General features: G+C 41.8%; 1 protein-coding gene across 3 annotated transcripts; it reads right to left on the minus strand.

Annotated features, from left to right (window-relative positions):
- Nucleotides 1–983: 983 nt before the first annotated feature.
- Nucleotides 984–9,392, minus strand: ccnl1a (cyclin L1a). Of its 3 annotated transcripts, XM_070905591.1 has the most exons (11): nucleotides 9,109–9,392; nucleotides 8,792–8,866; nucleotides 7,863–7,972; nucleotides 5,910–6,030; nucleotides 5,654–5,718; nucleotides 3,027–3,126; nucleotides 2,788–2,892; nucleotides 2,257–2,507; nucleotides 1,955–2,053; nucleotides 1,636–1,857; nucleotides 984–1,584 (listed from the first exon to the last, which is right to left on the minus strand). In XM_070905591.1, exons 1-11 carry the CDS (start codon nucleotides 9,346–9,348, stop codon nucleotides 1,380–1,382), a joined length of 1,593 nt encoding a protein of 530 aa, XP_070761692.1. In that variant the 5' UTR covers nucleotides 9,349–9,392; the 3' UTR covers nucleotides 984–1,379. The 3 variants fall into 3 exon arrangements, with proteins under 3 accessions (XP_070761692.1, XP_070761691.1, XP_070761693.1); XM_070905590.1 differs by having other exon boundaries at nucleotides 984–1,857; XM_070905592.1 differs by lacking the exon at nucleotides 9,109–9,392 and adding an exon at nucleotides 7,410–7,449 and having other exon boundaries at nucleotides 984–1,857; nucleotides 8,792–8,857.
- Between the last annotated feature and the right edge of the window lie 2,312 nt (nucleotides 9,393–11,704).

The following is an 11,704-nucleotide window of genomic DNA, read 5'->3' on the forward strand; positions in this document are numbered from 1 at the left end:
CTGCGTGTTTGACATAACATGTTTGTGAACTGTAGCCTAGGTGAAGGTGCTTTAATGCGCATCATAGTGTTACCCAATGCTTTGGCAGAGTGCGCGCTGGCTTCCTATTGCACAATTTCTCAAGTATCAGATGGGCTGACAGGGCTGTCAGAGTGTGTGTGTGTCACGTCATTGGGCTTTTCTGGCAGATGCAATCACTTACTGTTTGACAGCTACATGATGAAATACATAAGAATTGAAGACTGGAAACTCTGAGACAGAACAACCGCTTCATTCAGAGGAGAGATGGAGCAGTGACATGGAGAACTACAGGGAAGCAGTATGTTCTCCAAACCATTGCCACTTCTAGAATACTAGTCTTTGCCTTTAGCCTTTCCAACAACATGTCTCTTATTTGAACAATGTCATTTAATAGTTGACGCCGCATGAGGATCACCTCTAATCTCATGTATTCGGTTTAATTACATAAAATTTGGCTGAGGCCTCTTCTGTCTGTGTGTAGACTATCTCTTGTGTAGACACACCAAGTAAACCATCATGACATAAAATATAAACATACATTCAAATGTTAAATGTCCATTTTAAATGTCTTTGACATTGTTTTTAAATGTCTTTGAAATTCTTTTTTTTTTTACTTTGTCATTAAAATTAACTCTCTTATTCAAACCTAGTGAAAATAAGACCGTATGGAATGAATAATAAACTCCAAATATGGGATCTGTGGAAAGACATGAGAACTTGTATTATTAAGGCCAACAGCACCCTCTGGCTGCCATGAGAAGCATTTAAGCTTAACATCTCAGGTAGATGTGACTCAAACCATGTTTACCTCTACTTAGAGAACCTGGATGATGTTAAATGCCAGACACTGAATACAAACCCAATCAGGAGTCTTTACTCCGCTCACTATGCCAAATCAAATTATGTTGTTCAACAGGATTCATTTAGTTACAACAGGCACCAATTCAATGAAGACTATACAGTTCAGTGGCATAACTCATTTATTATTGAATAAAAATTGGACATGAATACGTGCAGACTAAAAACCAGTGTAACAAATTGACAACCCTAAAATCTTTGAAATCAAGTCTGCATCCCCTGCTGTAAAAAAAAAAGGAAAAACATAAAGTCTATAACCAGTTCTTGCTTTTCTTTTGAAACTGTACAAAACACAGCTTTAGCAACATACATCTGTCCAAAATAAAAAAAACAAACAAAAAAAACAAACAAAAACCACTCACCTGCCAGTCCCTTAATGTGCAAACATATTGATCTTTCCTGAATGATCGTCTTTATTTTACATTTTTTGATTTTGTTTTGAGTATACTGCAAATACTTCAGTGACTATCAGTCCTAGAACTAGTCTGTTGGTGTGTGTCTCAGCGGCGGTGACGGCTATGTCCTGAGTGCCCACTACTGCTGTGGTGTTTGCTCTTGTGGCTACGCTCCCTCTCTCTGTCCCTGTCGTAGGACCGAGATCTCTCCCTCTCCCTCCTGTCTCCTCGATGACTGGCTCCTCGCTCGTGTTTGTGTTTCTTTGAAGAGAGGTCAAAGGAGCTGCGGTCTCTGTCTCTCTCCCGCTCCCTCTCTCTGTCCCGCTCCCGGTCTACTTTGACTGGAGTGCGGGACCGCGACCGAGAACGCGTGCGCTTCCTCTTGTGACCAGATCCTCCTCCCCCACTGTTGCTATGGCGTCCGCTGGGCTTGGAGTCGCTGTTGCCGTGGTGGCTGGTCTTGGACTTGAGGTGGGGGAGGAGGGGTGAGGGCGGATGTCGCCGAGGCGATGGACTCCGACTGTGAGAGCGAGAGCGTGAGCGAGAACTGTAGGTCCCTGAGCGACTGCGTCTGCTGTTGTAACTGTGGAAACAGAAGAGAAAAGAGAAAGATGAGTTAAACTATAACACAAGGTAAGACCAGTAAACTAAGAATGTCTTTACATATTAAGTGATCTTACTGTCTGCGAGGGGAGCGGGATCTAGACCGTGAACGTGTTCTTGAACGAGATCGACTTCCACTCCTGCTATTCCTCCCGATCTTTACTTCTTTCCGTAACCTGGAAAACCCCCACAAAAGATTAGGATTATGAAAAAAAAAAAGACACAAACACTGTTAGATAACTGGCAGTAAGAACCAGCTCTTACTCTGAAACTAAATCATTTGAAGATTAAAAACTTAACAGGGCTTAAGGAAAGTGTAAAGGAGGATGACGATCACTCAAATATCCTCACAGTAATATACCATATGCGTGTTTCTTACCCATTGTGTGGACTCTTGTTGACCTGAGTCCGGTTGTCTGGCTCCTTCTTAGCTGGTTTGAGGGTCTGGGGGTTCGGGGACTTCTCCTCCACCTTGACGACAGGGGAGGAGGGCTTGGAAGCAGGGGAGAAGCCACCCAGTGTGGACAGTGCAGGGGTACCGTCAGGGTTCAGGCCTTTGGCCTTCAGCTTTGCCTCTGCCAAGAACACCTTCCTCCGCTCCACCTCCTTCTCCAGCTGGTCGTAGTTAGGCTGGGGAAGAAGTCACACAGTTACTTTACACATAGACAACACTGAGTACTGGCGACTGTGAGGAGGCAGGGTTATGATCACACTGCTGCTGACAGGTTTCATGTGATTCATGGTTCTTTATGGCAAACACAGCAGGAGTCTACGCCTGTGTAGTTTACAGCTTAGTAGGCTGTTGTAATGTGGCCACTGGGTTAAGAAAACTGTCTAAAATGATTGCAAATCACATGATGATCCAAGACCATATTAATACTGTGCTACTCAACAAAAAACAACAAAATACCTTCTTCCTGGTGTAGAGTCTAAGGGTGGTGATGCAGATCTCCTTAATCTCATCTTCAGTGGCTCCAAACAGCAAGAACCAATGAGGTCTGGATGGCAGAGGTATCTGAGAAAAATATGCATAAAAAGGTTATGATTTGATGCAACACCATTTGGTGCGAAAATAAGTCCAAAAAATAAGAATTCAAACATAAGCATGGCAGGGTGAAATGAGTGTTTCGGGTAAACATTTCCTCCTACCTGCAGAGCTCGGGCAGCGAGGAATATGCAGGCACAGGCGATAGTCTCGGCTTGGAACCTCACAAACACATTTGTCCTCAGGCTATCATTCATGTAGTTCCTATGAAGGCAAAAACATCACATAGAAACAAAAACATAGCATCTTTTCTACACAAAGCCACCTCTCACCCACACGTTTTAAGTCAAGTCACAGCTTTGACCATAAGTTATTACCGTAGGTCAATAATCCGCAACATTTACTGTCTACAGCTCTAACTCCTGATCATGGCATCACATTTGATATTTTCAGATAAAGATATATTTTTCATTCCTGATTAAACCCTAGCTAATTCGTACAACTAAGATATCTTCACCACTGAGGAATTAGTGGTTGGAGACTTCTGAACAAGTATTAACACAGTAACTTGTCACTGGAGAATAGGTTACCGTTCGTGGATTTAACCATTAGAGGCATTTCATATGAATCATAAGGCCTAATCGCTATAAAGAAACAGCTAAGCATTTTTTTATTTTTTTTTTTTACACAGTGCCAAAGTGAGATATGCATTTTCATCTGTCAAGTTTAACTTCGTCCATTTCTCTCTGGGGCATCCATGGGAGTGCTGTATGTCACAGATAAAGCATGAAGACACAAATGGGAAATAATCTACTGAAGACCTGCCAAGACCATCTTACCACACTATGACCCAAGAGTAACCAGATTAAGAAAAATGATGATTATGACAATGACACATGCCTTGAAGGGGGGAGGGGGGGCATACATGCAGGCATACCAACGCAACACATTCATCGAGAATGCAGTTGCCACTTTCAGATCGTTAGATCTGAGGGAATAGGAAGGCACAGCATGTATGGTGGCATGCACGACAGGTAGATTTTGGGAGTCAGTGGCATGTTGATGTAATCAAATGATGCAACTCCGGTCTAATATTCAGACAACTTAGTTTGTATCTTTAGTGTCTGAATAATAAGGATTGTGACCTTCGTATTGATTGGACGGTTCAACTGCAAAACAGCAACCACTTTCCACTTTAAATGCTTTAAAAGCCATGAGTTGAAACTGAACCCCATAAGACCACTGATTCCATTTGTCTGCAACTCCACTCCACAATGTGGCACTGTAAGACTTATCTAAAGACATTAGATGGCAATCTATGCCTCACTACTTAGGCCGAGTGAAATATCTGTGCTACAAAACAGATTATGCGTCAGTGGGTTTTCTAGGGCAATGGGTAAATTAGATTAGCCATAAGGAGAGATTTAGGAAAGACAATATGGCCAGGATGTGAATCACGCAAGTACAGGGTGGTGTGAGCATCTATGTCCTTTAGAAACATAGAAGTCGCAGAGACAAAAAAAAACGTGTGATAACAGAAACATGATGGTAAAACCCTGATAAACTAACTCGACACTGACCGCATTCAGATTACCAAAAGGAACTACAGCCAGGAAAAAAAATACTAAAACTAATCATAAAGCAGTAAAACGTCCTTTCTACAGTGGTGACACCTCTCCAGATGCATACACTGTGTGTCTACTTCAACCCTTTCAAATTATATGTACTGCTCCACTGGAAGTTTGCCACACGTATGTCACATAGGGATTACTTCCAGTCTAACCAGCCTTCAACAAATGTGTGAAACTGCTATGCCAACGCTATAATAGATAACACATGGCCGTTGGATTCTGACTGCTGCGTGGGCGAGACAGGTCCTTGGAGGCAAAACCTGAGAACTGGATCAGCCTGTAAGACAGACACATGTCTGGACACCACGTCAGTTGGGGACAGGACACAGTATACTACTGTAAATGTTTAAAAAAAAATAGGCAGGTAAACTGGTCAAAAAAGTTATTCTGTTCTAAGTTTACTTCATTGCTAGATGCAAGTAAACTATCTGTAGCTACTTGGCAAAAGTAGGTATTACAATTGAGACCTTTGTAGCAAGACCAAAAAATACAAATCCTTTTTGACACCAAAGAGAAAACAAGATGATGTTGGCTGTTGGGAAAGGCCCGCCCGCCCCCTTCAGTGAATCTTGGCATTGGGATTGGCTGTCTGGAGAGGGGCAGCCAGCCAATGGGGGGAGCTTCCTGAGGTCATGTGGTTGGAGGAGGCAGAGTTCAGAGGTTCTTTATGTGACTTACCAGCATGGACTACCCTTTAATCAAAGAGTAGAGAGAAAGGACAAAGTTAAACCAAGTTCCCTGGGCACCTCAAATCAAACAGACTTTACAGCAAAGCCATGTAAGGGCAGACAAGAGAGTGAGACACGTAACAGGTGTAGGCAATAAAACAAATTGCTCCATCAGAAAAAAAAAAAAAAGAGGTGGAAGGGTTAAAATGGAGTGAGGGAATGTTGCAGTCAGACCTGGGCAAAATGGTTGTTGAATGCTTTTCAAAATTATGCTTAAACATGAGGGGCACTTAATATCACTCATCTGACAGGTGTTGTTTCCACATACGGGTGTGTCCCAAGAATCCTAGCAGATAAATCAAGTGCTCTTCAATCAACCATTTGAAACTTGTTCAACTTCATTTTTAGCCCAGGTCTGGTGGCACTTCTTGCAGACATGACACAGGTTGCTGCTGTGGGGGATGGTAAATGTAGAACTAGGAAGGAACTTACCAGGCAGTCTGGACGAGTGTCTGGTTCTTCTCACAGTCCAGGACTTGAAGGTACATGACGATAATCTGGAATCATAAAGTGATTGCATGTTAAAAACACAGACACAGCCCCATGCGTTGAAGCTCAAGTCTGTTCTGAGAAGCGAGAATAGTCTGTCAAAGCTGCTTTCTCTGTGGTTGCATCTGTATGGAGCTGCAATAGCTAAGCTACTCTGTGCTACACAATTTAAATAGTTATGAGTGTGGTTTTAACTCACCTTGTGTGGATGCTTGACATGCACACAGAAGCCCAGCTCCTTCAGGACCCGCCGTTCCGCTTTGATGACTTGGTTTTTGGTATTTATGTAGTTCTGATCAAGTATCAAAGAGCTTGGAGTCCTAGTTTATAAAGGAATCAAAATAAAATAATGTTTCCCCCTTTCGAAATAAAAGTAATAAAAGAAAGTGCCCTTTTGATTTCTTGTACTCTTTTCTTTTTTCCCGTTTCAACCAACTAAAAGCAACAGGTTTAACTGTTTGCATGCCTGACAGTTTGCTGGGGTTTGTGGACTCCTGTGGTTCCAGTGAAAGCTTATGGGATCTGCAGACAGCCCTCGACCTCAATCACCCCGTGCCACAGCTTTAACAGAAATATCAACTCAGATCATCTGCCACACCACTACCTCAACGCTATTAACGCTGTTAATAGTACAGCATGATATCCAGAACCAGAAGAAAAACATCAGAAGATTTTAGTTTTTTTTGGTCCAATGACTACATTTCACCTTCACTGCCAACAGAGTACTGTACCAACCTACAAAACATCTGCTGGTTAAACAAAGCAGATTATTTGACATACTTCTGATACAGACAATCAGATCTGCAAATTGTGTTTATATTGCAATTATCAAAAAACTAAAATCAACTTTCTAAAATCAAAAACTTAGACTGCATGCACTCTTATCTACGACTCTGTTCACAGGCTGTGTGTCAGCCTCCCTATTATGAACTACCAGCATACATTATTTACCATTCACAACGTACAATTTACATCCCAAGACCAGAATAAATAGAACTTGAAAAAACCTGACTGATATCCTTCTAACACTTAACCAACAATGATCAAATTTAAGATCCAAATCTAGTATTTTGATGTCTCACATAACAGAAATTTAAATGTGAATACTGTCATGCTACAAACCACATGCACGGGAAAAACTTCCAGGATCAGTGTAATGTCGATTACAAAACATCACACTTCACAGTCCAAATCCACATCTACAAAACAGACTTACAAGTGCATCACGATTACTTCGAATTAACTATATATATATATAATGTCAAACTATAAAGCTACAGTGCATGCACTGACCCTAAACAAAAACATAACCTGCATAAACTACAAGTACCCAATTAATTACTCTAACGACGAACAAGGTGATATTTCTATAAAAGCCATGGGTAAAAGTTGGTGAATGGGGTTTTGCTCTCGAAGCACAAACAAAATGCATGGTGAGGAGCAGTCAGAGAAGAAAACTACATTACCCAATGGTCCGCAGATTGACGGACAGATACCCAAAGCTTAAGATTGAACCACAGGAGTCCTCAAGGCGCCCCGGGGGCCAAGGACCTTCGGCCAACCTGTCATCCCCGATCCCAGTGCCCCACGGTGGCTCAGACCACGGGCGTCTCCCACAGGAGGGGGTGGGGTGGCCCTGGGGGAGGAGAGAGACCCCCTTGCATCATGGTTGTCATGCCGACTGCTTCATCTTACGTACCATTCCACATCACCCAGGCTTTGGTAAATGTAGCTGGTCGCTGTTAGTTGGTTGCAAGGGAAAAAAGAATCCAAGTTAATGCCAGGGCCTAAAATATTGACATGTACAAATTTCTATGAAGACAAAGGCACACACAAATAGCTGTGCCTTGTCTTACAATGCCTAAAATGCGCTCCAATTTTTAAAGTGAGTCTGTTGAGATATCAACTTCAGTGTAATGTCATACTCAGATTCTATATGTAGACAATTACACTTCTGAAACTACCAGTGAAGCGGAAACTGAAAAGTTTTAAAATGGTTTAGAGTACATGGATAAACAGAAGAGCACTTTCACAGCAAAAACAGATCAACATCATATTGGATAAAAACAAATGCAATGCAACATGTTACAGGTAACAAAACAGTATTTATTATTTCAAAAAAGAAAACACTGGATTCAATGTCGATGCTTACTTTTTGCCTCTGATCTGTCGCAGATGGTGGAAAACATTGATGACGTCTCGTATTCGCCGTGGTGCTTCTTCAATCTTGGAAGCCAAGTTGATACAAGCCATTGCAACAATCTGGAAAGAAGGTAAGTGAAGCAAAAAGTTGGAAGGAAGAGTTCAATAACTCAGACATGCAACCAGAGATGGGGTGCCCACGTGTGACCAGTAGGGTTAGGCGATGTGACAAAATATACAAGTAGAAGACATGAATGTAAACAGACATCGTGCCACATTTAGCCAATTTATACTAAGGGAGCTGTCATTTCAACATCTCTGGGAGAAGTAGGCCACTGCAAGAGAGGCTGCAACCTGTTAGCAGGACTTCTATATAGCAATATTGAATGTAATCATAATTTTTGCATGTTGGTATGTCACAATAGAGATGTACATGTACTGTGATAGAGGATTTACGCATATTGGCCACTCCTAGAGACCAGCACTTGAGGTTTGCTTTTCTCAGAATAATCAAGCCTAGAATATAATACTGATTACATTACTAACATTCAATATAGTTAAATTGTAAATAATATATTACTGATACGTTTGTCAGATGTAACGTTAGTCTCACTGATCATCCAACCAACCAACATTCGAAATTGGAAAAAGGACAGTATATATTCTTGTTTTAATAAATAAATAAAGTATTTCTGATTCTGAATAGGCCCAAGAGGTCTTCCGCTAAAGAAAAGTATTAATGTTTTGATTTGATGCTGCTTCTGTACTTTGAGATTTAGGTTCGGTTCGTATTTAACTTCGGTATGTCCCCTCTACGTCTTAGAGCAGTTCAAATACTCTGGTACAACGTATCGACAATATGGCTGCCACGAACGTAACCATAACGTTATGCTATGCTAACATTGCCGGGTAACCACAGGCCTGATACACTCGACTTACCTCAAAACTGTGCTTGACGAAGGACTTTGAGTAGAAAAAGCGATGAAAGAGCACCTGCCCCGTTGCCATTGCCACCTGTCGAGAAAAAAAGAATGACGTTTGTACTTTGTCTTGCATAAGCTGGCCTAACCTTGCACAATGGACCGCCGCCATTTTAACTTCACCACGCCAACGTCAAAGAGCTAACATTAGCAGACTGCTATCAACCAGGCTGTGCCGTGTTGTGGACTAGAAAAACAACAACTTTTACTCGTTGTGGATAAAACACGTACCAACGTGTATACTATTAGATATTCCAACTATTCAAGAAGGCTTACCTGGGGTAAACGGAGCAGAATGCCCGCTGATTGTATCAGTTCACACCCAAGGATGCGAAGGTCGGTCTCAGTGTTCAGGTCGAGGCCGTCGAGCATCGACGGCGTCGGAGAGAGCCTTTCCTCCGGTATGAGTGAATTGTCGATCGTAAGGTACACCTCCGAGTAAACTTTGTCACCAATGAGAATTCCATCGTTGTTAGTGGATGCGTTGGAAGATACAGAGAGAGGACCTGCGGCCATCTTCACCCAAAAACCAGCGGTTGCCAACTACAGCTATATCTCAGCCAGCCTCGACGGAACGACGGCGGAGCGGGGTGACTAACAAAGTACGTGACGTCACCAGCCCGTTGAGACTCAAACGTTTGTGTACATCCGCGGTGGTAAATAGTTCGCAATATTGAATAATTTAACAAACGTTACATGGATTTCTTTAAAGGAATTCCCAAACTGTACTGGAATTTAACATGTATTAAAATTCTCACTGTTTATTAGTTCGTTACTAATTTACCCCTTCTTAATTTTGTTCCCGTATCTCACCTGTCTTCAGATTGCAACCGTAAACTCGGACGTAGTCCAAACAAAGTTAATTACGTATTATACAAATAAATAGTTAATGAAAAGATACATTGACCTGATAATGTTTCCATTGTTTTCCGTATTACAGATGGTACATTATCTCATGCTTCCTTCAAGAGCTCCACGTGAGCTCAGTTTTTCCAAGTTCTAAAGTATTTTGGTTGACAAATAACGGCAAATAAACCCTAAAACAAAAATGGTTGTTGGTCAGAACTGTTTCATTATCACAACAGAATAGCACACAGATCCTCCAGCCATAGAGAAAACATCATAAAATGTTTATTAAGCATGTATGACTAACATGTTTCAGTCAATTTAGTCAACTAATAGTAGCTGTTATTATACAGGCTCAGTTTTACCACTAATCATAGCAAAACTCCCATACATTTTGTTCCTTAAACAACACATGTTGGCGATACATCGTTAGATATCTTCATTATCGTAGGCCTGTTGTTTGCGACATCACCCGAAGGCAGCAGAAGGAAGCGACTCACCACCAACGGTTTCTGTGACGTATTTTACGGGAAGGTCCGGACTTCTCACCACTACCTCTGGAACATATCCATTCGCCAATAAATAAAAAAAAAAAAAAGTTGTAATAGCAACAATTTAGTAGATTTTATTAAGAAACTAGTGTTTGTATGCCTAGTTTACACACTGTGTACAGGAAGTCAGTAATATCTACTTAGTACTTTGAATTTTTAATTTAACAGTTAAATTATACCTCAACACACGAAGGGAGAGCAGGACAAATGTTTTTTTAATACAAATTATGAACTCAACTTTAAGACTCTGGCATTGAATGTGTCAAAGAAGACGCAGCACCATATGAACAGTTAGTACAGGGGACATCGTGTTCACTCAGTGTTCAGCCCCAAGGATTTTATAGCCTGAAGCATTGCAGTAACTAAAAACGGACAGCAGAGAGAACTAGAGACACACCAGTTGAGGCTTCTGAAGATTGGGAGCCCCAAGTGAAGCAGTGGGCTTCCTGAGGTTATAAAGAGATTCTGGTATGGACTCATACAGTGACCTTGTACCGCCCCCCAACAACCTGATGCTGCAGTACAGTTTGCTGCAATGTTTGACTACAGTTTTGTGACGTGAGCCTACACTGCTGTTTCTGTGAATATTGTACCTACATTAATTTCTTACTTTACTTTGCTGGTTTACTGTCTCTGTTGGTTTGTTGGCAAAGAGAGCAACTGCCCCAAAACCCAATGTTTCACTGCAAGTTATTTGGTTAGATTAATTGCTAAATTGTGAGGGAATTTGCGCCATTAAAATAAAATATCAACTGTGGCAGATCCTGCATTATTACGTGATCTTGAGGCCTCGTGTTGTAGAAGAGCCCTAATTTTAAGACCTTCATTCTCTCCAACGTTTTGGCTTGAGACCCCTTAAAATGAAGCAGCGTCTACTTGTAATCTCTCGTCACAGCTGGTAGTGAAGCTACCATAGTTACTATAGTGAAGTTGCCACGTTTAGTCTGTTATGACTAGTATGCATGGGGACAGCAGGGTTCATACACAACTCACGGGGGGGAGGCAAGAGCAAATTATTGCCCCAGGTCCCACTAACAGTTTAATCCCACCATGGTTGGTTATTTCCTGTGGTTATACATATTTGCATGAGTGTGTATGCGTGCGTCTGAAGCTATTGTAAGCAAAGCTGTAATCATGCAAACAAAAATAAAGGGCCTACTTTCATAACCTGTTTGAGGCTCTGTGTGGCATGTGAGGGACAGACAGATATCCACTCGCACACACAGATTTACCTACCTCAGTTTTACTAATACACCACATGAGGTGGCAGACTAAGGTCTCATTGTCCCTGTCATTAACCAACACCTACAACCAGCACCTCCGGCCCTCGCACTTACGCAGTTACCACGACGACAAGAATACTGAGCATTCTTTCTCCGGTTGCCCGGGTGACACTAATTATAGGGTGTGGGAGGGCTCACGGGACGGCAGAATTCCGGAACGACCATAACGACGCAGGAGAGAGGCGTTCAGGG

The sequence above is a fragment of the Enoplosus armatus genome, chromosome 5, assembly GCF_043641665.1.
Source record: "Enoplosus armatus isolate fEnoArm2 chromosome 5, fEnoArm2.hap1, whole genome shotgun sequence".
Lineage (NCBI taxonomy): Eukaryota > Metazoa > Chordata > Actinopteri > Centrarchiformes > Enoplosidae > Enoplosus > Enoplosus armatus.

What these genes read in the sequence shown, in the direction of transcription:
- ccnl1a (XM_070905590.1), bottom strand. Translation starts at nt 9,348, where the DNA reads ATGGCCGCAGGTCCTCTCTCTGTATCTTCCAACGCATCCACTAACAAC. An exon ending in TCGTCAAGCACAGTTTTGAG is followed by an intron (nt 7,973 to 8,791) that starts GTAAGTCGAGTG and finishes CCTTCTTTCCAG; the next exon opens with ATTGTTGCAATGGCTTGTAT. An exon ending in GACTCTACACCAGGAAGAAG is followed by an intron (nt 2,508 to 2,787) that starts GTATTTTGTTGT and finishes CTTCTTCCCCAG; the next exon opens with CCTAACTACGACCAGCTGGA.